This window comes from Cottoperca gobio, chromosome 16 (genome assembly GCF_900634415.1).
Source record: "Cottoperca gobio chromosome 16, fCotGob3.1, whole genome shotgun sequence".
NCBI lineage: Eukaryota > Metazoa > Chordata > Actinopteri > Perciformes > Bovichtidae > Cottoperca > Cottoperca gobio.
In genome coordinates this window covers 20,396,951-20,424,192 of record NC_041370.1, presented here as the reverse complement: position 1 = coordinate 20,424,192, position 27,242 = coordinate 20,396,951, and the positions used below count along the sequence as shown (strand labels likewise).

The following is a 27,242-nucleotide window of genomic DNA, read 5'->3' as shown; positions in this document are numbered from 1 at the left end:
AAATTCCTTTGTATTCATACTAAACATGACGTCCTCTATTTCCATTCTGTATTATGTTTTACTGTACCACTTAAGCAATATACAGTTAATATCACTGCTACTGCAATATCCATTGCAATAGCTTTATGAATTGTCTATTGGCAGACGTGTCAACACATTTAAGTCAAAAAATGTCATGCGTTTCAAAGAGACTTCCTTCCAACAAGAGAAAAATACAACAAGTTGAGTTGAAGGCAAACAAATTAGAAATGTTTGACAGAAATTATCTTTCCAAAAGTGTCTTTCTTCATTGAGAAATGCTACAGAAGCTGATCTTTTCATTTATCTCATTTCACAACATATATATTACTGTATTTACAGTAAAAACAACCACAAGATGGTTTTCCTATTATAGAATTAGCACCAATGCGAAAATAGTCACAAATGATTCACAACTAGGTTCCTAGATTCAACAGAACTACTGTCCCATTAAGAAGCTCTTCAGCGCTACCAATCAGTTCTTTAAAATTAACATTATCAAAATGATTGAATTCCTATAATCGGACATCTTTCACCATAAAGACGTAAAATTCCAGGATATGAAAGTTGAATTTATCTAAATGTTAATTGTAATCAGGGATTACTGTATTTTAACTAAACCAAATTATTCCCCCATGGTGAGGATTGACATTTCATTTACTTATTGGCACCTGTAAATAAGATAGAAAACATCCCCATCATGTTTATCTCACTGTCGATTTTGGTGTTTTCAGAGTGAATGTGTTTGATAGATTCAACATGTTCTTCTCCACAAAGAAATGTGCTGACATTTCACCTCATCCTTTGTATCAGCTGAGACAAATAAAGCAACAACTCCTAAGGATACAGTACATTTATTTGACTTATGCTTACATTTATTAACAGAGGACAAAAGTAAACAATATAATTTTGTTAGCCACAAAGATACAAATATAAATGTTTTAGTTCTAGATCTTACAGAAAGTATGTAGTAATGTACTGAAGTGGTTACGAGAGGTACAAATAATAAAAAAGAAATATCCACATCACATATTCCAGGACGGTTAAGTTGAAGACTTTGCACACTCAGCAACATCCAACTTCCTGCCACTGCTGCACATTTTGGCCAGATTCTGTGAAAAGCGGAAAGCAGAGTTAGTATTTAAAGAAAGTCATGGATGGAGACAAAGTGTAAAGTTCTACCAAGTTGATCTTACATTAGCAGCTCGGATGATACTGCTTGGAGACTGGAGGGCTGCGAGGTCTGTTAGGATCTTCTGAAGATCGCAGTTACTTGGACCTGAAACAGGTGAGCACAGGTCAGGGTCACATGGTGAACAGCAAAGTTGGCTTTAGTGTGCGTGTCCGTCTGTGTGCGCATATACCTGCTGGTCCTGGTGATGCCTGTTGCTTCAGTTGTAGGTACGAATGCTCCAGCAGCTCTGTAATAGAGATTCGCTCTCTGGGGTTTCGTACCAAGCACCTCTGGAACAACCAGATAAAAAAACAGGTTATTTGTAATTTACATCACTTCAACAACACATCCAGGTTAGCCACTGTTTTAATCTATGGACTTGTAGCTAAGTATGCTTCAATATTTTAGTTAAACCTGTAACATACAGTACTCTGTAAAGCAGAATTTGGTCTTAGTGCATGCTAAAGCCTTCATTTAAATGTGAACATGTCGTACTGAATACTAAAAAAAAACATTCACTGTTTCTACTGTACAGAAGTGTATGCACACAGAAGTGCAAGCCCGATAATGTGTTTTAAGAGGTCAACTAATATGCAAGCTTTGATACAAGTTACATCTGGGAGGTGTCACAATTATCCAAATCCACAATTTTGTTTGCCTTTCGATTTTAAGGTCACAATTTGATTCGATTTTCAATTCAATTTAACATTATTTTCCAGCACTGACGACGATGCCATTGTTCGAGTCTGGATTCTTAAAGATCAACAGATCAGAACTGTCCTTTTCATTTATAAAGTTAGGCTACATGGCATCAAGCTGATATATCCACCACCTTTGTAAGAATGTGCCACACTAAGGCCAAATATAAATAATTAATTTAAAATATAATAACATATCAGAAGTTATTTCACCAGGGAACAAACTGAAGGCAACATACAAACAAAAAGAAGAGCCACTAGATGGCAGAAGGGTATTTTAAAACAACAGTTTGAGTTTACCTGCAGAAAGTTTTTCTGTCAACGACAGACGACGTTTTGAACTGTTACATAACTTATGAGAGAGGCTCAATTATACCCCACGGTAACTTCAGGGCAGCAGGAGGATTATCCAGTTCTCTTGTTTCTCCGTCATCTCTGACTCCACCAGTGTTCATGGTGTTGGAAAGTGCAGCTGCAGGCTACCTGTGAGCTACGCTGTGTCGTCTGAGCTGCAGGCAGGACGTAAACTGTGTTGTGTTATTGTGACTATTGTTGGTTTTATTTCAGGTGCGCAGGTGGAGAAAATATACTGCGAGAATCGCCGATCCTGCTTTTGATTCCGATGGTGGAAACTTTTTGTTGAGTTTACCATCTTTTTAAATGCTCTTTAGAACTCTGAATAAAAGGAAGACTTGTGAAATTGACTATCTTTTTGTGTTCCCATCAGACTAATATATTCTGGTCTGGGTGTCTCACCTTCAACACATCCAGCAAATCCTTCTCCGAGATGTCAGGGAATGCAATACTATGGGAAGGGTCAATGATGGCATGCAGTTTGGCAATCTGATTGGTGATGCTCTGGAATGGGGTCTTCCCGTAAGTCATGCAGTACAGGATACATCCGAGGGACCACACGTCACCTTTGGTACTGATCTTTGGGAAAAACAGAAAAATAAAAAAAAATGTTTTACCATTGTGCTGCGATCAGAAATCAACCTAGAATGTTGAGTTGACTTGGTAACGGTACCTTTGAGCGTGCTTTCCCTGCCTGGGAGGAGGTGTCTTTGATGGCTTCAGGGGGCATATAGTTCAATGTTCCAACCTGTGTTTGACAAACAACCATGTATTACAGGAGTAGAGTTTCACCTGGACAGTAGATCTGATACAGCTTCATTATGTCGACACTGAAACCTATTTCATATACAACACATACGGTATATATTCTAAATCAACCTTCAAATTCTGCACAGCTTCTTTCTTTTTTTGTATTTCTATTTACTGTGTTTAAAGCTGGTATTTCTGCACAGTTGCAGATAAAGATTAGGCTACACTAATATTATTAGTATTATACTATTATTGAATTAGATTCAAGTGATGGCTGCGTAGGATTGTTTCTGACTCATGTGCAGAGCGCGGTCCAAAATAAATGAAACATTAAACGAAATATTCTGCTTCAATCCATATTTGTACCAACATTTTCACTGGGGTTGAAAAACATTTGCTCTCACGCTTGCTGCACACAAAAGGAGGCTCACACCTGTGTCAACTGTGCAGCGTAGCTGCAATCTAACAGCACCATAAAGTACATTTATATAACCACAATAACAAAATACCTATTTAACTGGCAAGATATATAAGGTCGATTTGATTAAAAAGTAATGATTATTTAATCTGGTGAATTGCTTCAAGGAAATTGAGGATTTTGCTCAAGGATTAAAAATTTTAGGATCATAAATTATGACAAAATGTAAAAAATGACATTGTGTACAGCCCTGTATAAAAACAAATGTTTAGGTTGTCCATATCCATGACCATTTGTTTTGCGTGTATTATATATTGCTTGTTTTGCATGAGTTTTCTGGTTGTCTGCTCAGTAAATTTTGTTTCCATGAATACAACTCCTACACGGCACATACAGTATTCTGTATAAAGAACTTAAACTGAGCAGCTGCAGCTCGTATAGATGATCGGGGTCATGAATGCATCTCAAGTTACACCTGGAGTTAATTAGTTTTTCAGTAAAGTACATGCACTCCAATCACCAGGCTGCATGTTAACCCCAATGTGTTCATTCAGTGTATGAATAAATCTCACCTGTGAATCCTTCATAATGCTCGTTACATCTGGTTGGATTCTGTTTGCGATGCCAAAGTCAATCAGCTTCAGCGAAGCGTTCACAATGACAAAATTAGCTGGCTTCAAGTCACTGTGGACAATTCCTGTATAGAAGACACAGAGGGCATTTGAAATGTTTAGAAATGAGAAATAATTTTTAGTGTGCCATTTAATGAGTGAGAACTATAGAGAATGAGAACCGTGTTTGTGGATGGTTTGGACGGCCTCCAGCATGTTCTTCCAGTAGAACTTCCTCTCCAGCGGATTCACAGTTTTGCGGTTTCGCAACCAAGTGTTCAGGTCCAAGTTTCCACACTCCATCAGCATGTAGATGTAGCTGTTGGTTATTTCACTGCAAAACACATAAACAACCGTCATGTATCTGCAACAGAAATCATAATTACAGCTGTTTTTAAGTAATTAGATTTATTTTTTGTATACAAACATGACATAACTGCTGCAACACCCAAACTGTTCATCTCAACAGGGACACAACTGTGTCGAGGTGATTCCTGTGCAATGCATTGACGCATTGTGTTTGGACAGGCCAGGGTTCATACAGACTTTTAAGAGTAAAACTGAAAATTCAAGCATTTTAAGAACCTAAACCAAATATTTCAAGACTCTCAAAGTCTTTATCTTCACATCGAAATAGTTACTATAAATGCAGTTGTGAAAAAATCTAGTATACAGAATTTCTATACACCAGCAGCAAACAATGTACATTGTCACTTTGTTTAATTTAGCGGCCATTCAAATCAACTTAAATTGTATGTTTTGACCACGATTATTTAATGCTTAGCTCGCTGAGCGTCTGGTGTGAGACGACAGGAGACATCAAGAAAATATGACGACAGGATTGTTTCATTTCAAATATTAAAAGTTTTGGTTCACGATTGCGTAAATAAAACACCAGAATGTGTTGAAAAACAAGCATTTTTCAGGATAATATTCCAATTCAAATCATATTCTAATGTAACGTTCTTAGCGTATAAAATGATGCTTTGTACGAACCCTGAATATACTTACTAGTCATAGAGTTTGATAATTTGATCGCTGTATTGCTGCAAGTGGTTCAGATGTTGAATCTCATTTTTGTAGCTTTCTACTGTCTGAGCATCAGCCTCCTCGAGGTCGACGTATTTCACAGCAAACAGCTGCTTTTTGTGATCAAGGACCTGGTAGACCTGAAACAAACAGAAAACAACAGTCGTTGGTTATAGCTGCAAACAAAAACAAAAGGAAAGTGTATGAATGCGGCAACATAATATGAATTCACTACTAATATTTACCTTGCTGGATCCACCACGTCCAATCATCTTGAGTATGAAGAACTGCTTGCCCTTAATGGTAATGGTTTCATTTGACAATGCAGTGAGAGAAGCCTAAAACGTAATTAAAACAAAAGTACATCATGTCATTAGAGTCCTTTCTGCTTTTTATACCGCAAGACAAGCTACGTTGCGCTCTACATGTCTAGATATATAATGCATTTCATCTCCGCTTTTCATCAATCATTTTATTCATCCATGCTGTAGGACACAGAAGACACAGATATCACATCAGACACTTTCCCATCAGTAACAGCTAAGTATACAGTAAAACCGATTCACACATAAACTTTGCTGGATTTAGTTTACAAGATAACAACCAAGGCAGTGCGAGAACATGCTGTACCTGAGGGGTTTGGAAACCTGGCGCATGCTTTAGTGGAGTGAATGGCTGCTGAACGGGTCCAGCTCTGTGTGCTGCCACTGCAGAGGAAGACACTTCAGGGCCTCTCTTTACAACAGGAGTGATGAAACTGAGGGGGAGGAAGATGGAGATGGTGTGACTGGGCTACCTTGGTAAAAGCAGCATATAAAGAAACAACAGAAGTCCTTTAAATCCAAAAGTGCTACTGATAGATACAGGTATTATACTGAAGATATTACCTGCTAGCAGAGTTTCTGTAGCTGTTTGGTGTCTGACAGACTGTTTGTGGGTTCAGTCTTGATGGAAGGTGGAAGGATGGAGTGGGGAGGGACTCCAGCACACGAGGAACAGGTCTGGGGTCAGGAGGCGTTGTGTGTTTATCCTAGGAAGGAAATCATTTGGAGAGATTTGATCAACAGGCTTTGAGACAAAGACTGATGAATAAATTATTTGAAGTGTTCAAAAAGTGGTTGAACTGGGGCCGTGCTGCCTGCCATAAACCGTAGACAGTACACGGACTATGGATATGTACCTCATACAACACCACTTAAAAACATCCCAACATTGTCTCCGAGAGAAAATTGTAAAGTTATCATACATGTTGTCACTAAAGTGATAAATTAAGTGAAAAAAAGTTATTAGTTGGTAAATCTGCCAGCAAGAGGCCGACAAAACACAAACTAACAAACACTCCAGCTAACCGCTAGGATTTTAAATATCTTTTTATGAAACATTTGCTCTAATGCAGAGTAGATAAAGAATGTCATCACACCTCTGGAGAAACATGCCGGTTGAGGAAAGTTGGCATCTTCCACTCTGCTAATGGCTCCTTGCTGGCAGCTTTAGGTTGTTCCACCGGCCGGTTCACAGGCACCCGAGCTGGAAGCTGAACTTCCTGGTTTCTCACACAAGTAGACACACTTACTGGAACACCCGTTTGCAAATCTACAGGAAAAGAAAATGTAGAAATTAGTAACATTTTAGCTACAAACTATGTCCAACTTTAACTCTAAACAATGCTCCTCAAATGAACCTCTACCTGTGTGATGCTCCTCCTCCCTGGCGGGCACAAGCCGTTTCTCCCCGGCCTTCAGGTTACGCATTGCCACCTCCAGGAGCTCTGTTGGCCGGGCATTTAATGCCTGGGCTTTGTGCAGAATTGAAGTCGCTTTTATCATGTTACCTTTAAAAGGAAGGCGGAAGAACATTTGTAATTGCACTGTTTAGTCAGTGAACACTTGTCTAGCCAACCGGTCTATAAAATAAAGTCAGATGTTGTAAGAGTAACACCGGCACATCTGTAAAAAACACTCCATTCATTTTAAAGTTCATAATATTAATGTTGCCAAAGGGAAACCTTTGAAATATACGTCTGAAATATACGTATTCCATGAAATATACGTCTGTTACAGTCTATTCCATATACCAGATTTCTGGAAACTAAAATAAATACAAAGCCATTCTACCTTGAGAAACCTCAAACTGGGCATATGCTATGTGGACAAAGGAAAAGCCTTTACAGTTGGATCGTGCAACTATAAAGTGGTCTTGGGCTTCATCCGAGTCTTCGATCCTTCAAAAGAAAGAAAAGAGAGAAATGTGGTTACACTTAAGCACCTGACAAAGCTTAAACGCTGAGGGGTTGAAGGACTGTAAGCACTGATGTCATCCTACAGAGCAAGAACAGACAGCCATTACATCCAGACACACAGACAGTTTCTGAATGATAAAAACTACATTTTGCCAAAATCTTTCACTGTGACATCTTAAATAATAGAGTGCTGCAGGGATGACATAGATTTGTAGGCCAACCCTGAAGTTAACATCGCCCTGGTTTCCTCGACAAAAAGCCAATTAGGTTGTCCCATAGGATTTTGGATTATTGCAGAATATAAAGCTTTGCGGCAAACAAAATGTTTTGATACTTAAACGTGTTGTTCAGCAAGAAAGTCTTCACAAATTAACAATGAGTCATTTCAAATCGCTAGAAGTAAAAAGCTAATGTTGGGCTATAGATACATAGATAGATAGATAGATACTTTATTCATCCCGAGGGAAATTTAGGAACTAAACTAAGCAAACTACATCATGGTCACATGACTCACGTCAACACCACTGACTAGATCAGTTACCATGTTCGACGTGACGACGTTTAATGTCCCTGACAACCTTTGTAGTCTCATTCAGCCACTTGTTAGCAACCGCTTTTCTCAATACACGTAAAATCCAACCAAAAACACATTAAAAAAACACATCGACTTTGAGACGAGGGAACTGGACGTGCAACGATGCTAACTCCTTTAGGACTCATTCCTGCAGCACAACTGAGCTTCCAGTTAAATACTGAAAGATCATTGGGCATGGTGGAATAACATTTTTACAGTGTCATCATGTAATATGTTTCAGTAAATATGATTACACAATGACAAAATGATCATAATCTTGTTTGTTTTACAGCAACACCCGAACGCATCTCAAAGTCCCATGTCTTTAATGCAGATATAGTGTTTTCATCCACACTCACCCTTTGAGTTCTGCATATCTGACCAGTATTCTAGCATAGCTGGCATTTTTGCTGAATTGTCTTATTGGCAACTTGGAGAAGATTTTAGAATAACAGTCCTTGAGCTTATTGAGGAGGTTGATGTCTGTGTGAGGGTTGCCTCTTTTCTCCAGGTTCATCAGAAATGTCCAACACGACTCGGGGGAATTTGTATTGACGACCTGGTCAAAGTTGTACGTTACATCTGCCAGGGAAAAACGAAACAATCAAAACACTCGATGCACGTTCAGGTCTTCATACAGCTCTAAAAGTTGAATTGACTACTAACTTGAAGGCATTCAGCGTTGCATATTATGAAGGTTTTATAGTACCTTCCATTCTGGAGGTGTCCCTTGTGTCATGTGTGTGAAGGAGTGTAGTAGTGGAGTCCACAGCTGCCTGGTCCTCCCAAGGGCAGGGCTCTGGGCTGACAGCTGGTGGCTGACAACACAGCAATATAAGAGAGATATTACACATCTGTCTTAAAGTCAAGCTGAACATATTAAGCACTGATTCGGACATTGCTAGACCCAAACTAATTGAGCTCGTTTATACTCACTTGAAAGAATAATCGATTTCCATGAGCAGCATTTTTTTTTGACGATGACAGCCCAAAATGCGTGTTCACGTTTGAACCAGATGTTTGCCTGAAACAGAATTAATTAAATAAAGTATCAACAACACATGAAATTCATTATAACACATTTGTAGGGGTGTAAATTACAAGTCATCACAATACGGAATTATATCGATTCTTTTGACAACGATATGATATTTGCTGATAACACAAAGCCTGCCACTGTACGATAACAATTAGATTCAGGGGCCTGCGAGACAAAAAAAAGTATTTTATTATTGGGCTCTGCTAGACCTTTAATTCAATAAAAATAGACCTCTTTTTGGTTCACTATAAAAAGTTTTCATGTTTAAGCACTGTTTGAATATTTAGGAAGGAGGTGAACTTGGGCAGAAACGGTGACACATCACAACATTGGAATTTCAAAATAAAGGCGATTCTTAAAGATGATATGTATAGATGTTTTTGCTTTGCGTGGTATTGGATTGTTGATCATTGAATTGATACATATCAATGTATTGTTACTCACCTACATATTTGATTTAAGTATTCAAGAATTTGCATGCAAAGGGAAATGGGATGTAACTAACAACTAATCTTCTGTCTATAACAAAACAGCATTTATTTTGTTTGGAATAAAACAATAAATAAATAAAATCAAGAAAGGAGATATTACCTCAGCTCAATAAACAGCACTGCATGTTCATTAAAATGTGTGGCAAATTGTTTGATTTAAGTCCAACAAAATCAAGCAAACCATTTTGGGAACTCCTGCTGTCATTTTACGGGACCTTGGTTGTTCCAAGCAGATTGGCAGTATAAGTCATTTTAGCTTCTCAATATGAAGCTATTTTTTATATTATGTAGAATATCATATGTAATTTGGCAACAAAATTGTTCTCAAACAGAATTCCTCAAGGCCTAATTTTATTTTTATTTTTTTGAAAACACATTTGGAAATGAATGTTGGTATAAAGAATTACCTGCACAAACTGGGGTGGAGTGATGAATCATTTCTCTTTGAGGGCTTCCCATTATTGTAGTCATCATCATCATCATCATCATCATCATCCTTTTCTGGGATGGAGAAAGGTACAACGGGAACTCTCCCTGGCTGCAATACAAAACAAGAACACCTTCAAGGACTATTTGGTCATTCATTTCATACAATCTTTTAAAGGAAAAAAAAGCATGGTTAAATGATTTGTGTAACACGAGTAGGATAGAATTAAACTCTCACCATGCCGACTGCTCTCTGGCGATGAGATCCAGATCGCCATCCTGATAGCTGGTCATCTGAGGATCCAGCGGGCGGCTCTGTCCTGCAGGCCAGAGATCAACATGAAATGTCATATTCCTTAAAACAGAGGCCTTAGTAAATGTTGAAAGATGTTGGGGTTTTTCTTACCCTGAACCAAAAATACTGGAGAGCTGCAAGTCGCCTGTGCCGTCTGATGTTCTGCAAACAGTTTGGAATGCTGATCCTTTTTTGACAGAACCGTGCACATTGCTGTTTGACGATACTGGCGGAAAAAAAACAAAGCAAAAGGTGGAAATCAGACAGTGAAAAGTTAATATATCAGATGATGATACTGCATTGCAACAGTATTTTCCTCTAAATAAAACATTAATAGATACTCACTTGGTAGATTTTCCTTATCCTCTGAACAGAAGAGTTGTGTTTTCCCTATCTGCATGTTTTGCAAGGCAGCCTCCAGCAGTTCCTTTGGTTTGGCAGACAGTTGAATAGCATTCTGCAATATGTAAATGCCTCTCTTTGTGTTGCCTGGTAACGTGATACAGAAATACCCTGAAATACCCCAGATGACATGACATGAGAATGTGGTTATATGTACAAGAAGAACCAACAAACCTACCTTGAGAATGTTCAAACTGTGCATGTGCAATGTGAACAAATGCAAAGTTCGGGCAGTGAGATCTTGCCACGTTGAAGTTAGCCTCTGCCTCATTGACATCCTGAATTCTAATAAAAGGAAAACAGGACAAACAGATTAAATGCCCAACCTACTGTTTTGTACAGAATTAAAGCAGAGAGAGGACAAAGGTCTTTGATATATAAATAAAAACCTTGTTAACTCACGCTTTAAGCTCTGCAAATCTGACCAACATCCTGGCATAGCTCTCATTCCCGCAGTGTTTTCCCAGTGGCATATTGGAGAATACTCTAGTATAAAAGTCAATAAGTCTGGTGAGGTGGTTACGATCCACATGAGGATCCCCTTTCTTCTCCAGGTCTGTCAAATATGAGCGGCATGATTCAGCTGAGTTAGAGCCGATAACCTGGTTAATATTGTCCGTGTCATCTGTAAAAAAAAATGCAAGGTAGTACGATGAGTTTATGAAGTATAGACACATGGATACTGAAGTATATATAGATCTTACAGTGACATGACTACTTTGCAATTACCTTCATTGAGATACTTTTTTATTTTGTTGAGCTTTTGATAAAGCATGGCAAGCTGCTGCTTTCTGTCTGTGTGCTCCTCTTCTTCCATCTGAAATTGATGAGTAGAAACATGACATTAGCCCATATAAGGTTATTCGTGCTCTCCTGATTGAAAAGATACACAAGGACATCAAAACCTGTGTAAAAGAATTACGATTTAATCATGTTTTACTTGATATGACACTGTGCATTAGTCACACACATGACTTCAGACCTTTTAATAAACCTTACAAGAAACTCAGCCAAACCGATGAAATTTTAAGTGACATTTAACTATGGATGTACAGCATTTAACATACCAGCAACGATGTTGATGTAGACCAGTGTTTCTCAAACTTTTTCAGACCAAGCACCACTTAACCAATAAAAAAAAAACACTCACGGACCACCTAACTCCCCAAATATCCAAAAACAATAGGCCTGCTTACCACTCCAACAATATATTACAAATGACTAATAATGAGCTTTATGTGACCTTCTATATATCGCTCCTTCACACATTAAATCAACAATATAAATACAACTACGGATTCTACAAGCATTTCGTTGATATGGGATTTAACTCAATCCATTAAAGATCTCATAGTACCTTACAAACCAACTAGAGCATTACGCTCCCAGACTGCAGGGTTACTTGTGGTTCCTAGAGTCTCTAAGAGTACAATGGGAGCCAGAGCCTTCAGCTATCAAGCTCCTCTCCAGTGGAACCAGCTTCCAGTTTGTGTTCGGGAGGCAGACACACTCTCCACATTTAAGAGCAGGCTAAAGACTTTCCTTTTTGATAAAGCTTATAGTTAGGGCTGGCTCAGGTTTGCCCTGGATCAGCCCCTAGTTATGCTGCTATAGGCTTAGACTGCCGGGGGACACCTCCCTGCTCTCTTCCTTCTCTTCCTCTATCCTCCCCTCCCTCTCTTCTTCTCCCTCTCTATCTGTATGCATTTATGTAAATGTGTGTAACTAACTCATCATCCGGGGTATCATCCCCAGAGTTTCTGTGTCTCATGTGGCAGGTTGCCACTGATAAAGTTTACGTCAGGATCAGGAATCGTGGCTGCGCCTGCTGCCCTGGTCCTGCTGGACACCGGGAAGCCTTTTTGACATTTTCCTGGATTCATCCATACTTTCTCTTTTTCAACACATCATTTTCTGTCAAATGTTGTATTTGTACTATGTTGTTTATCCTGTACACACAACATCTATTGCACGTCTGTCCGTCCTGGGAGAGGGATCCCTCCTCAGTTGCTCTCCCTGAGGTTTATAACATTGTTCCCCCTTTAATTATGGGGTTTCTTTTAGGAAGTTTTTCCTTGTGCGAGGCGAGGGTCTAAGGACAGAGGGTGTTGTAACCTGTACAGTCTGTAAAGCACACTGAGACAAATGTATAATATTGGGCTATACAAATACATTTGATTTGAAATTTGAATTTGAAACACTTTGAACTTATAATAAATTAATTTCAAACGTGTCACTTTACCAATATACTCGCGGACCACTCTTTGAGAAAGACTGATGTAGACAACTCCAAAAATGCAAATGTTACGTTAAGTTACCACATGACGTGCTGCTTTGTGGGTCATTTATTCACATAAGTAGCTTTTTTGAAAATACTCATTTATAATTGCTGCAAAGCAAGAAGGAATGCTATTGACATATCCGAGACAGATTATTGGACACTGTTATTCTTTTATAAAATAATTATACTTGTTTACAATCTGAATAAACTCAGTTAGCCACCTAGCTAACATGTTGTCAACGCTGTTGTTAACGATAGCTATGTTAGCGACTTGGTTCCGCTATGGTTCACGCAAACTCAGAAGAAGTTAATAAATTTTTCGTTAGCATTAAAGTATTACTATTCATTCAAAAACGTTTTACCGTGTTTATGTTGTCATTAATCCCGTTTCACTTATAGAGCACGAAGAAAAGGCTCGCCTTCAACTGCCAGTTTTCAAATACGCCACTTCCGCCCCGGCTGTGTATTGATTGGATGGTTTGTGGTGACGACAGCGTTGGCTTCGGTTTACAAAGTAGCGCTTCCACTCCGTATATCCAACCAATCTATAAATCTGAAAATTCTTAGATATTGAAACAAATGTAACTTTTGCAAAGATGTACCAGAATCGATAATACATTTATGTTTACCACTGTAAGCATTCACTTACTTTTTGGACTCGATTGAAAGATTATATATTGTGTTTATTTACACCTAATTCATTTATTTATAATTTATTATATTAATTATCATTATTATTTCTATTTATTTATTTTAATCCATTATGTTGAGTTGTTGAGTACATGTCTGAAATGTTTGTAAATTTGCCCTAAGACAGTCACAAAGACATGTAAATATGCAAAACAGTTTTCCTAATCGCTTTGGTGGTTTAGGGTTAAACTTTCAAAAGTAGGTAAGAGTTTACTGGGACACAGAAAAATGATATGTACATTGTGTATGTATACAGTAAATGTATTTCAGGAGCAATGTGTTACATGTACTGTAAACAGAATTCATGTTTGATCATTCATGTAAAGTCACTGCAGTGAACATAAATCTGCCACAAAATTACATCCATGCCATAAACAAATGACCCAGCAACAATGAAAACACCTGCGGTATTTCAGTTAAAAACAATACATTGCAGCTCCTCAAGTTCTCACCTTCTTGGTCTGGTAAGAGATTTTCATCGACATAACATTTGACATTTTTCCTTGCAATAGCAGACATCACAAATGTTCCATGTCCTAGACACTTATGGAATATACATACGCATATGAGAGATGTTGATAATTGAATGGGTCATTTGCATGTGATGGCTCAAATGATGAAAGAATGTTTGGAAGTTGTGAATAACAATTCCACTGAAAATCAACTCATCAGTTTTGATCAGCAAGCCATGTGCAAGTGGTTATTGTGCAAACTGTAGACAATACATACTCTTTGGCACACATGTGCCAAAACACGTTCAATCTGCTTGAATGAATGAGAAATTAAAATCTCAAACTCATTGATTTACCTCATTGATCAGAGATGTGAGCTTATTGGTTTGAAAAAAATAATTCTCATTAAAGAATTCAGCCAAAGCAAATGAAAAATCTTTGTATTTTAATCATTTTGTTTTTGATTCCTTCTTTTGCCAATTTGACTGCTTTTTAGTTTCCAATGGTTGGCCTGCCTGAATGTGCTGTGACCAACATGAATGGGATATTTTCCCTTAACTATCTACTAATCCACTTTGGTATGTAGCCACCTCTTTTCTCCATGAAGTACATCAACCTCTCATTACCATCTGTTCTATTCATTTACAGACAGGATGTCAAGGCAATAGGTCTAAAGTCTGCTGAAAAAAAGAAAAATGCTGGGAGAAAAGGTGACAATAAACATGTACTAAATCTGTTCCTCTGTTGTTTTAATGCACACTTGCATGTGTTGTGGTAGTCACTTCAGACCATTAATGGTATCAAAATACACAGTGGTGGAGTGTAACTAACTACATTTACTTAGGTACTGTAATTAAGTACAATTTTGAGGTATTTGTACTTTACTTGAGTATTTCCATTAGGTAGGCTACTTTATACATTTAAACAACTACATTTCAGGGGGAAATATTGTACTTTTTACTCAATTAGGCATACATTAACTGTAATTCAAAGCTCTCAGATTATTAATACAAAATATAATCAATTTATAAATTATGATATATTATTATAGATGAAGCTATCTAGCAGAATACACAATAATTTAAATAACTGCAACATTAAAGTGATGAACACAGTTATGCATCAATAATTGTAATCAAATAATATAATATATTCTAGAATGGGATATTCTGCATAATGAGAACTTTACTTTTGTTGCTTTAAGTAAATTGTGATGCCTGTACATATACTTGAGTAACATTTTGATTGCAGTAGGCTACCCTTTAACCGAATATTTTTACACTGCAGTATTACTATATTAACTTAAGCAAAACATATCCGAGTTGGCCTACTTCTTGAATACATAGGAATATAAATACAATATTAAGATTTTTAATTTTACAATTTCTCTATTATTTCTCGTTATTCCCTCGTTCCTCGTTTATCGAGTATTGTTGCGTCCTCAATTTCCCATAGTACCTGAATGCAGCTGTAACACGCTGCACTTCCCTGTTCCTGCTCCTCCCAGCTCAAAGATGGCAGCCATGGGACAGAGACGAGAGACGACACGAATTTAGGAGTTTTGTCATGAAACCTTAGCGGGGTGTAGCTGTTACATGCATGGTTTTAACATGACAGTGATATCATTTGTCACTGCCAATGTGTCGTTTTACGAAGACAATTAAAGGTTTCAGAAATATCATGTTTTCCTGTGGGCTAAGCTAGCAAGCAACGGTTAGCAAATAAATGAACTTGCCTCTCCTGCAATACAAGAAGAAAGCAGCCGCTCTCCATACGGTGTATTGACATATTGCGAGGTGAGCCTTTAGCATGCTAGCTAAGACGTGCACAACATCTAATATGAAGGCATACTTCTGTTACGTTCATTTCGTATGTATCGTCACAGAACTTGTATTATGTCTGACGTTAATCTTAGCTCCATCTTATGGTGTATGGTCAACATTGCATGTTATACAAAAGTATTCATCTGTCAGTATAATTGCATTTAATAGTATTTAAGTGTGCTCGTTGCAACATTCTTAACATTTGCATACAATCTAATAGCTAAGTGTATCTGTTTACTACACACAAGCAGTGTAGCATTTAATTATCAGGCTAATGCTACAGATTCTCAATAACATGACTGGTTATTTGTACGTAATGTTCATATGGACATATTCCTGGCCATCTTTTCTTAATTTAATGCTATCCTTCGTATTTATTGTTCTACTGTAAACAAGTCATGGTCATCATTGCAAATCTAAATGTTTTCTCTTTCCCTTCCCACCAGCTCAGTTTCATCATGGCCATCACTCAGTTCCGTCTCTTCAAGATCTGCACATGTCTAGCCAGCTTATTTTCTTTCTTTAAAAGGTTGATATGCAGGTGAGCACAACTCAACAATGGCCAGTACCCCTGATGCATGATATCCTCTTTTCTTGTCAATGCACTGCTTTGCTTCAATGGCAAACATAAATACTTCCAAAACCTTACCCCCTACCTTTGAGAAATTGACAGGACATACTAATACATGTTGCACACTTTAAATATGTACAACCTTCCACCATGATATATTTGTGTGGAAGACGAATCATTGCTTGGTGGGTCACATGCATGCAGATTTACCGCTGGAATGTAGCGTTTCGGCAAGAGTCTCAATTTATGTTCAAAAATGTTTGAAGACAATTCAATTGCAGAGTTTAAATCCAGGGGCACAATGGTAGCAGCCCCTGGTATTGAACTCACAACCTTCTGTTGTTCTTTTTGGAAGCCTAACCACTAGACCACTACCTTGATCCAGTGCTTAATTTCAATCAGGAGGTCCTGAAACACAGAGAGTGTGCTGTTCTGACAGGTCAGGGGGAGAGAAAAGTCACGCACAGTGCCTGGAGGCCATTGGACAACGTCTTAAGTGCCAGCTGTTAAAAGTTAACTAAACAAAACTATCATCACAAACAAGCCTTATTTATTTTCATTTATTAATCAGAGCAATTACAATACAACATCAACAGGGGGAGATGTGGAGAAACGGCTTTTTACGCCAGTTTGCAGTTTGTTGGCTCCCTCTCTCTTTCTCTGTGCACTTCCCTGTCGTTCACCTTCTCTCTGTGGATTGCTTCAATGGGGCGGGGGAAGGGATTTTGGGCCAAAAGTTCTATTTACAACCAAGAAAATCAAACCGGGTGAGAAACGTTGCACCTACACACCAATTTACCAATTCTCTAGTTCAAAGCAAAAACACTCCCTTCCATAGCTGTTATTATATTATTATTTTAGTTTTTATACCACGAGATACTGAATTCATGCAAATAGGTACCGGAACACAGGCAGTGAAAAACCAAGATGTCCAGGATCCTGTTCTGATCCTGTTCTGGCACAAATTAAGCCCTGGATCAATCTCTACTCTAAAGAGATCTGACCGTATTGTTTGATAACAATGTTCTATCATTTGCTGTTATTTCCAATGTTAAATTAGTTTATTTTGACTTATTATTTTGTTGTATTAACTCTGCAGGAGTGGAAGGGGCCGCAAGCTCAGTGGTGATCAAATAACTCTCCCGACAACAGTGGATTTTTCATTATCGGTACCAAAACAGGTCAGTATTGTGTCAATCAACAGCACATGCCCTGACAAGTTCAGAGCCTAGCGTTCAATATTTGGAAAGGCAAATACAGATATAATCATTGGATGGACAGTTTTTAACCGGCATATATTTGCTCATATATATAAGCTCCATAAACTCCTGCTCTAGAATTACACGTCTACATTTGACTTTAAATAGTGTTTTCTAATCTGTTCTGCACAGCCCGAGATCGAAGAATGGAGTTCTTGGGATGAAGATGGTCCTACAAGCATTAAGATTGAAGGTGGCAACGGAAATGTTTCCCCAACACCCAACGACATGGACGAAGAGCCCGACTACTTCAAAGACATGACTCCCACCATCAGGAAAACACAGAAGGTATGTCTACGCACCTACAGATCCTGTATTACCCAGCAGACGCACAATAAATGATGTACTGAATATCCTGAACGTGTTTGTTCAAAGTTGGTGACATTCGTTACATGTCTCTCTGGCATTGTATGGAAGCTTAAAAAAAGAATAACTATTCAAAGGATTACTCAGACCTTTCAGGAAATGTGTTTGTTTGCTGTCTTTTAAGATGATATCGATTTCATTGCACATTCAATATGGACGCTTCTCCTTGATGTGCCGGCAGGGATATGCTTCATAGCAATGCAGAGTTTGTCCCGGGACATTCTTTAGTCAAGATGGTAAACCACCCAGATCTCAACGCGTCATCTTGTTGTCAATTTAGTTAGTAGATGACGGCACAAACCATAGCCACACTCTTCCAAAAAGGTTAATGTTTCATTTCATAAAAGTGCAACATTTTCATGTTCGTTTTGGTTTCAGGCCTCACATATAAAACACTGCAACTCTAATCTACACTTTGTAAGCTACCAAGTTCTTTGCCAGTATATCCAAGAGTCAGATGGATTTTCTTTAGAATTTATAAATTGTTCAAAGCCGGGAAGTTAACGTCAACAGAACCTCTGAGACTCTGTGCAGCCACTGCTCCGAGCTGTCGGTGAAGACGAGCTGCAATGCTTGAGCTTACTGCTTGTTAAACTGCGGTGTCGAGTTTGCTCTTTCTAGACATGTAACAGTAAATACTCGCAAACAGTGATGGGATGTCTTTGCTAGATATATCCTACTGGTTTGAATATTTGTGCAAAACTAGACAATGTATCTCTGCAGTGGACTCGCGAAGATAAGGCAGACAAATAACGGATTTCCCAAAATGTCGGTCATTCTTTAAAGAAATCAATAAACATGTAAATGATAAATAAAAGTTGTCCTTCAAAGATAGATTTATATAATAATATGTGACCTCACACTTTGCTTGTTTTTCCTGGTAATAGTTTTCTTGAGCTGCGTATAATGTATGTACATTATATAGATGTGTGTGTGTATATGTAAATATATATATAATGTCAGCGCATGAGAGCATGACATAGTGCATCTGCATTGTTAAAAAACATATAATTACGTTGTAATTTGCTTGAATTATGTCAAATTCTTCTACAAAACTACTAAATCTGTGGTGGGATTGTAATAGTGCCGCAGCTGCAGTTTCAGCCCGTCTCTCTGGTTGTTGCAGATAGTGCTGAAGAAAAGGGAGCCTTTGAACTACCTGGTGCCTGATGGCTCAGCAGGTTTCTCCAGCAGACTGGCAGCCTCTCAGGATATGATGACCTTCAATCCACCCTCAGTAAGTTCTCTACCATCGGACAGGTTTTCTGTTCCTCACACATCCACGATGTTTGTTGTTTCAAAAGTTTCTACTGTCCAGTGTAACGTGTATGTGAAAAATCATTTACAAAGCGAACCCTAGAAAGTAAGGACTGGATAATGGGTGAATATTATGTATGTACACCCTATAGGTTAAACTCTCCATGTTACTCTGCAAATGCATATTTATCAGAATGTTTTTAAAAATATGAATATGTGGGAAAGTTGCTTGGATATAAAATTAAAGTAAAACTTGTGACAAAGTGAGCCTTCAGCAAAGAGCATCATATCACTTATCAACACTCCTGTTTGTCCTTTATGGATAATTGTCAAGCCATAGTAAATAACAACTGAAACCTTTAAATGAATGACTCTTTCATGAGCAACATTCACATGACTAACAGTCAGTGAAGCTTCGACTGAACTGCAGCCTGTGTAGTGCAGAGAGGAGAGGACAAGAGAAGCAGAGGTTGTACAAATGCAAATAGTTCTCTATGTACAGCATGTGGACCCTCATTTCTTGTTCCAATATTGGTAACACTCACGGAAACACAGATTCCATTTATTTTTGTAAAATAAATTAGCAAAGGAATTCAACTTGTGTCTTTTCTTCTTCTATGATTTTTCGTAATTATAACTGTTATGCTGCACAAACAACATGTTTGAGATCTCCCTACTTCTAGACATATTGCAGTGAAAAACGAGGCCACAGTGAGTAAAGTTTGACGAGCCCTGAAACAGCTTGTTAAGGGGTAAATAACTAAACTAGGACATTGAATTGGAAACTAATGGGCTGCAGCGATATGATATGTGTCCTTTATACAGTTCATCTCTGGTAAAAATAGAGGAGATCAAATCCACAATAATTGTCTAGTTAAGAGGTACTTAGTTTTGCCTACGTGAATATAATTGTAAACCATCCCTTTGTACAGGCTGAACTGGGAGAAATGGACAACTGGCAGGAGAACTCGAATGCCTGGGAGGACGAGTCTAATGCTGCCTGGGAGGCAGAGGAGGTGTTCAGGTAATATTTTAAGAATGTAACTTCTCGCACCAGCACATGATTTTGTCGCAACGTCAAAATGATGAACACATTAATGCATCAACAATTATAATCCAAGTATATAATATAGCTGTTTTATTATGAAATGAGCCGTTTGTGTATAATGAGGCTTTTTAAAATAATCGACTACAGAACGCTTAATTTTTGGAGAAAGTTAACCGCTAAATGGATCGTTAGGTAAAGTTCTACACCACTACGTAAAGGCACAGAACAGTATGCGCGAGTGAGGCTCTGCACAAATGCGGTCATGCAAGCACGGAGATGTGCCGAGCAGTCGCAACTGCTCAACACTCGATCGCTGTCAAGTGGACTTTGGAGACTTTGGAAGCGGGGATGTCTCCGCACCGGGGGAGGGGCAGCAGTGATAGTGATGGCCATGCAGTTGTATGAATGGGATCACGTGAAATCCTAACTCGAACCCTCGCATAAATAATGGCATGTTTGACCATTTTGGTCGCCGTCTGGAGCCCTTTTATACAGTACATGGAAGTGAACACCCGTTTGTCGGGATTTCAGACGAAGTTAATCATTAACAACGCAGCAGCCACTTACAAAACAGTTACAGGAGTGTAACAAGTGCATACGTTTTGTGTTTAGTATGTAAGACGAACTGGGGAATTTAAATCTAATAAGCTTATGGATTTATTTGAACTGTAGAGGATTCTCACATAAAGCGCTCTGCAAACACACCCTATTGGTTTGAAAGTACAGGATTGTAACCCCCCAGGATTTTGGTAAGTAAAGATATATGGAACTTAAAATGTTGCTCCTGGCCACCTTACTAATGATGAACATTATACACTGTTGACTCACTTTCATTTGTCTAGTGGAAGGATGTAGATTCACACATTGGCCAGCAGGGGGCAGTGTAGGCCATTATTACAACACATAGGAGCAACATCTTGTTCTCCCCACTGCCAGCTGACCTAGCTTCTGTTGATGTGCGCTGTAATGACATAGCTTGCAATCTTATGTTTGTCTTTCCTTTTATTTAACAGACAACAGAAGATGGCTGAGAGAGAAAAGCGGTCCATGGAGCAGCAAAGGAAGAAGATGGAGAAAGATGTTCAGAGGATGATGAAGAAGGAGCAGAAGATTGCCGTCAAGCTCTCGTAACATTTTAGAAATGCTCAATTTTGAGCCATAAGGGATGGGAGGGGGAAAAGACACTGAATCAATCGTCACTCTGTCTTTAAAGTCATCATGCCGAGCAGGATTACCACTCTACTCTACTTATCTGTTAGCAAACTGTCCTCCACCCTGTTTCCACCAGCAGCCATTTTAGTCTGTTTTCCAGTTGCAGCAGTGTAAAATGCATCATTCTTGAGGGCAGATAACGCACCCGGTGTACTCCCTCTTCATGTGGCAAGGTCATTTTGGTCTTCAAGGGAGAGCTGTATTTATACAATCCAGTTCATCTTAGGTTAAAGGTTGAACGCAGCATTAGAGGGTACCTCTTAGATTCTGATTAAATTTCGGGTAGCGTAGAAAAGTTTTAAATTCTGTTTTTTCTCCAGGAACATTTGTAAATAAACGGGTACCTGTACTACCTTTTGAAACTCAAATAGGGAGTACAATTCCCTTTCTTTGTCTTATTTATAACCTGAAAGGACAAAAGAGAGTAATTAATTTAAAGCATCACTGTATACCAGTGACATCCCTTGGTTTGCTTTATTATGTTTTTATATTTATGTCTTTCATTGTCTGAAAACTGATTTTGTTTTTTGTTTCCTAATGAATGTTGCTTAACATTTCAAACGATCTCCCGGATCTGTGCAGCCCTGAGTATCTGGACATCTGCATTAAAATGAAGGCTGATGATTATGAGTAAGGATAAATGACCACAGTCTAGAATCTAGCCCAACTATAAATGTTAGCTGTGGGTTCCTATGGTAATCTCATGGCTACTAATCTGCCATATTTTCCCCTTGTTAGTCAGCTTTTGATATAGAAGGAAAATATCCAGAGATCACTGCATTGTTTTGTTTAGGGGGTTGGATTGTTACTTTGCTCTAAAAAAAAGTTGATCCGCTCACTGCACAGACGCTGTCTTTCTAAAACATGGATCACCATCACAGTGTAATGTCAGACTGGTTACCTTGGCCCGATGAGAAGATTCAAAAATAAATTCTGAAAATGTAAGTGTGACAGTTGAAGTTAATGGTTTTGACTTGGCATCCTGTTGTGCATCATTATAATGAAAGTACCAGTCAGTGTTAAAAACAATAATAGGCAATCTGTTGTCATGGAAACATTGAAATGTGCAGACGTGATACACTATGTCTCTGGTCTGACACATTTCTATACTGAATGTTACCATTGAAATGCTTTGCAAACTTTTTAATGCTTCTAAAGAAATACTGGGTTGATGTTATCTAGCAAGGATTTAAAGACACTCGGAGGTGCTGTTTCTGTGTGAATGTAAATCATACAACAGCTGATTAGTGAATCACGACATTTTACCCAAAAAATGAAAAGTACATATTTATCCTCTAACCCAAGGATCTTCAATGTTTTTCAGTCCAAGGACCCCCAAACTGATGTAGGGTGGTCCAGGGACCCCCTACTGTATATATTGTACAGAAGAGGATTGAAGAGGTCCGTTCTTGCAAGAAGGAGCTGAGTTTATACATACAAAGGATGATCAAACTCACACACAGGTTGTAATGCTGTCGTGTTGCTCAGAGAAGCAACTGTCCCTGCTCCAGTGTATATATATATACAGAGATCATAGGAACGTCCTTGGTTTATTACTTGTTTACAGTAAATAGCAGATGTGCTGATCAATCAACTGAGGATTGTTCTTTGATTGATCTATAGTTCATCAGCAGTTCACCTCCTGTCACCTGCTGTGCTAAGCACTCAGTTTCTGTATTTTCCCATCAGTTTGTTTCCATTATATTGGAGAAGGCAGACATCTCTACGACCGATATCTCCAACACTCTGCAACTAACATCGAAACAATCTGGATTGATAAATAGCACTACAGGTTAGAGGAAAAATACATATTTTTCATTTTGAGGGGAATTTTGTCTTTTAGGAGTTTAATTAAATGCAGTTTTTTATTATAAGGGAATTCAACAAACTATCTGTGGATTTGTATTGTCTTAAGTAATGCACTTTCTTCATTTAGAAAAGATGCATGATCTGTTTTGTCATTTTGCACATTTTTGTTTTCCAAAAATGAATAACAGAGAACCCCACACAGGTTTTTAATAAAATTATTTGATTCATACCTCTAGAGGTGAATAACTTTGGTCACGAGTCTGCTGCCTGTTACAGTTATTTGTAACAGTATGAAGTGTTGTTACAGATGGATGACATATTACATGCTTATTTCGCGTTGCTATGAGTACAACATGATATTGATTTGGGCTTTTTGTAAGCCATGCTAGTGTTGTGGCTCCAGGGCTGTCGGTCAGTCACTCCACCACTTGATCCAGACCGAAATATCTCAAAGATCTATTTGGAAGGAATGCCATGCAATTTGGTCCATAAGTACACAAACATTACACCTGCTAAACATCAGCTTGTCACCATGCTCCTGTAGTGTCTTGCTTTAGTGTCTCATACTCTGAGCCAGAAATCGTCCACTTCATTAGCACTTACATGCATCAAACGTTGAAGTTTCTATCCGCTCTATATTCGTCAGGTTTCTACTGAGGGCTTTGTTCATGTATCTTTCATAGCCTGATTTATTTTATTTTAATGGCTGTTGAAAGTATTTTCTGATTCATGGAGTGACGCAAAGAGATATCCAAAACTCCCTCTGTAATAACATTTGCCTCTAATAGGTCAACAAAATCAAACAATCACATTTGGCTAGTAGACAGGTCAATTTATGACAAACAACCACCTGACCCACAGCAAATTGCAACAAAAGGTTTCTCAGTGGTTTTCATTCCTACTGGATATACTGATCAACAGAAAAAAAAAGTCTACCAAAATCAGACCTCCGGAAATGGGTTAAAACTGGGTCATTTCCAAGATGGCCGCCGCCGGGCTTCAAAATCACTAAAACAAATGTATATATACTATAAAAATTGTGATAGAAACATAATTAATTTAATTTAAAATCTGGGCAGTATTTAACCTGAAATCCAAGATGTCAGCCCCCATAACATCTGAGGTCAACATCGCCATGCAGGACTTTAACGACCTCACATACACAACAAGCGAACAGCATAAAGAAGCAACGGGTGCCAGAATCGAAAGAGACTCATCCGACCTCTCGAAGATAAGCACGAAGCTGAGCGTATTTTCACCCTTCTCCTCGGATCCTGCATTAAGAAATGTCATCATTGGTATCGTGGCGAACAAAGACATCAACGTGCATGAATATGAATCTGTTGGGAACAAAATCATCGAGAGAATGATTGGACAACCTGTGTTTTCCTTCTCTATTAAGAGGAAAGAGAAAGTGAAGACCCTGGGAAATTCATCTGCTGTCCAGGTTGCTCCCAGCTTGCTGTTCCAAAGATTCATGGTGGTATCCCAGACAGTTGATTTGTCACTTGAGGAAGTGATGAGGTATGAGCTCAGTCCATACACACCATCCCTCTTTAAGGACAACAAGATCTTGAGGAAGGCCGACAAACCTCAACTCGCTGAAGCCGTCAATGACCACTATACCAAGGCACTGGCATGTGAAGGAGCACCTGATACCACACCTTCAGCACACCCTCAGACTGAAAGATATGTGCTTGATGGAGGATCCTTGCTGCACAAACTCAAGTGGAAGAAGGGAGATACGTATGGTAAAATAGCCGGAACATATGCGGACTTCACAATAAGGCACTATGGGGCAGCAACTGTTGTATTTGATGGCTATGGTGCAGGTCTTTCGATAAAGGATAACAAACCAACAGGTATCCGACTGTGAACTTGACCGGTGAAACCGAATTTGACGGAAAGAGAGATGAATTCCTATCCATCGGCAGTAACAAGCAACAACTAATCACCTTAATAGGTGATCAGCTGAAGAAAGTGGGCTGCACAGTTATTCAGGCAGAAGGGGACGCTGATGTGGACATTGCAAAGACAGCAGTAAACAGCAGAATTCTGCATTCCACCACACTAATCGAAGAGGACACGGATTTATTGATGCTTCTGCTTCATTACTATTTGGCAGATGGGAAACCACTATATTTCAGATCAGACAACCAGTCAAGAAGCAATCTGAAAGTATACGACATCAATCGGATGAAGCATCTTCTCGGGAATAAGTTATGCACCCAACTATTATTCCTGCACTCCTTCACAGGATGTGATTCAACAGTCTCGTGTGTATGGCGTTGGGAAGAAATCAGTCTTTCAAAAACTCGTGAAAGATGATCAAGTACTCAAGTTGTGTGTAGATACATTCACTTCGAGAGGCGTGAGCCTCGCTGAAATAGAGAACCTTGGCAGCCAAGCGATGACCGTTATATTTGGTGGGGAGAGCACATGTTCTCTGGCAGCCATGCGTCACAGCATATTCAACAAAAAGGTCGCTGCTGCTAAGTCTTTCATTACACCTGAACGTCTTCCCCCAACGGAATCTGCCACCAAGTTTCATTGTCTCCGAGTTTACCACCAGGTCATGGTTTGGATGGGGATGGAGAGTGACCTTAATCCTCTGGACTGGAGCTGGGGACTTGAAGACAATCGATACGTACCCATCATGACTGCCATGAATGCTGCACCAGACAATCTTCTGAAAATGATACACTGCAACTGCACCACAGCTTGTAGTACGCCCCGTTGCAGCTGCCGAAAGAATGGGCTTCCATGTACGTCTGCATGTGGATCGTGCCAAGTGACGTGTTGTGACAATACGTTAAATCAAGTCTCTAAGGAACTAGAGGACAGTGATGAGGACTGCACTAAGGCAGTGTAACGGACATAACATTACAGATGAAGTTTCACATTCAAAGATCATTGCCTTTCGAGATAGGGGATATATTATATATTGGCAATTTATTGATTTTACGCCCCTAATGTTTTGCCGCCATCTTGGATTTCAGGTTAAATACTGCCCATATCTGAAATTAAATGACCCCTTAAAACCATCAATTATTGAAGAAGTTATAGCTGTTATAGCTGTTTCTGTTCTGTAAATGTATGCAAATGAGAACATATTTAATAAGATTATGCCAAGTTCTATTTTATTTAAACATATTTTGGAAAACTTGTAACACAAAAGATAATTGTCTTAAGGTAAGTAAGCAACTGGAGATGTTTCATGGTGATATGTATTAGTTAAAGGTATTACCCTATTGACCTGCAGTGTCTTCCAACATGTCGGACACTAAGATGTCCTTTAACTGGATTGACAGACCGTTGTCATCGCTCAGCTGCCCTCCATCACAATGATGTCACTTCCCTATTGTTAGGGGACACTGCCTGCCTCTCGGAGACTGACCCACTTTTGCAGAGAAAATGCACGTCACGGGGCTTCAGAAAGGGAACAAGCTAAATGGGTGAATAATTGTCTCAAATCATACAATAATTGTGTTTTCACAGCTGGATTGATTTACAACCTTCTTGCTTCCCACTTATTTTAATCCACAAACAAGTGTTGGAATTACAGCATCTAATGACTCGCTAGTCTTATGAACCGAGAGGTCATGCTTACGCAATTTTAAGATACGTCACCATATGGCAGAGTGGAACAGGGAAATGGAGTTTTCATGGCAAAGACGCCAAGTGCCAGTTCATTTAGACTTATCAGCTTTTTCTTTCATTTCCGGTGACTATGTAATGACACAAAGTACTGGGAGTGTTTCCGTGCTAACATTGGCTCTGGCAATGACTCAGTTTTTGCAAGTATAAGGGCACAAATTACATTTTACAGCTTCTGAGAGATCCCAGTAAAGTGGATCTAATGCACTTTACATTGTCAGCGCCACAACCCAAGGGACTGTCTGAAAATACAAGCCTGAAAGCTTTTACGTAAGAGGAGCCGTCATGAAACATCCGCT

General features: G+C 38.8%; 2 protein-coding genes across 3 annotated transcripts; one reads left to right on the top strand and one right to left on the bottom strand.

Moving 5' to 3' along the window:
* Positions 1–856: 856 nt before the first annotated feature.
* Positions 857–13,305, bottom strand: ttk (ttk protein kinase). Its single transcript, XM_029452592.1, has 25 exons — positions 13,162–13,305; positions 11,248–11,335; positions 10,921–11,143; positions 10,697–10,803; positions 10,462–10,605; positions 10,228–10,342; positions 10,060–10,141; positions 9,803–9,933; positions 8,802–8,889; positions 8,575–8,683; positions 8,225–8,447; positions 7,167–7,273; positions 6,740–6,883; positions 6,473–6,645; positions 5,940–6,082; positions 5,683–5,809; positions 5,298–5,390; positions 5,035–5,192; positions 4,206–4,357; positions 3,985–4,109; positions 2,918–2,992; positions 2,647–2,823; positions 1,383–1,482; positions 1,215–1,297; positions 857–1,130 (listed from the first exon to the last, which is right to left on the bottom strand). The coding sequence occupies exons 2-25, from the start codon at positions 11,333–11,335 to the stop codon at positions 1,062–1,064; spliced, it is 3,036 nt and encodes a 1,011-aa protein (XP_029308452.1). The 5' UTR covers positions 13,162–13,305; the 3' UTR covers positions 857–1,061.
* Positions 13,306–15,399: 2,094 nt separating this feature from the next.
* On the top strand, positions 15,400–22,412 carry ebag9 (estrogen receptor binding site associated antigen 9). 2 transcript variants are annotated; one of them, XM_029452497.1, is made up of 7 exons: positions 15,400–15,737; positions 16,216–16,305; positions 17,435–17,516; positions 17,727–17,882; positions 19,087–19,197; positions 20,150–20,241; positions 21,279–22,412. In XM_029452497.1, the coding sequence occupies exons 2-7, from the start codon at positions 16,223–16,225 to the stop codon at positions 21,394–21,396; spliced, it is 642 nt and encodes a 213-aa protein (XP_029308357.1). In that variant the 5' UTR covers positions 15,400–15,737; positions 16,216–16,222; the 3' UTR covers positions 21,397–22,412. The 2 variants fall into 2 exon arrangements, with proteins under 2 accessions (XP_029308357.1, XP_029308356.1); XM_029452496.1 differs by having other exon boundaries at positions 15,402–15,737; positions 16,211–16,305.
* Positions 22,413–27,242: the final 4,830 nt, after the last annotated feature.

Excerpts from the sequence above, each read along its gene's own strand:
- ebag9 (XM_029452497.1), top strand. The coding sequence starts at position 16,223 with ATGGCCATCACTCAGTTCCGTCTCTTCAAGATCTGCACATGTCTAGCC. Across the intron at positions 17,883-19,086 it reads CCATCAGGAAAACACAGAAG|ATAGTGCTGAAGAAAAGGGA; the intron begins GTATGTCTACGC and ends TGGTTGTTGCAG. Across the intron at positions 20,242-21,278 it reads GAGGCAGAGGAGGTGTTCAG|ACAACAGAAGATGGCTGAGA; the intron begins GTAATATTTTAA and ends TTTATTTAACAG.
- ttk (XM_029452592.1), bottom strand. The coding sequence starts at position 11,335 with ATGGAAGAAGAGGAGCACACAGACAGAAAGCAGCAGCTTGCCATGCTT. Across the intron at positions 8,448-8,574 it reads GGACACCTCCAGAATGGAAG|ATGTAACGTACAACTTTGAC; the intron begins GTACTATAAAAC and ends TTTCCCTGGCAG. Across the intron at positions 1,131-1,214 it reads GTATCATCCGAGCTGCTAAT|AATCTGGCCAAAATGTGCAG; the intron begins GTAAGATCAACT and ends CGCTTTTCACAG.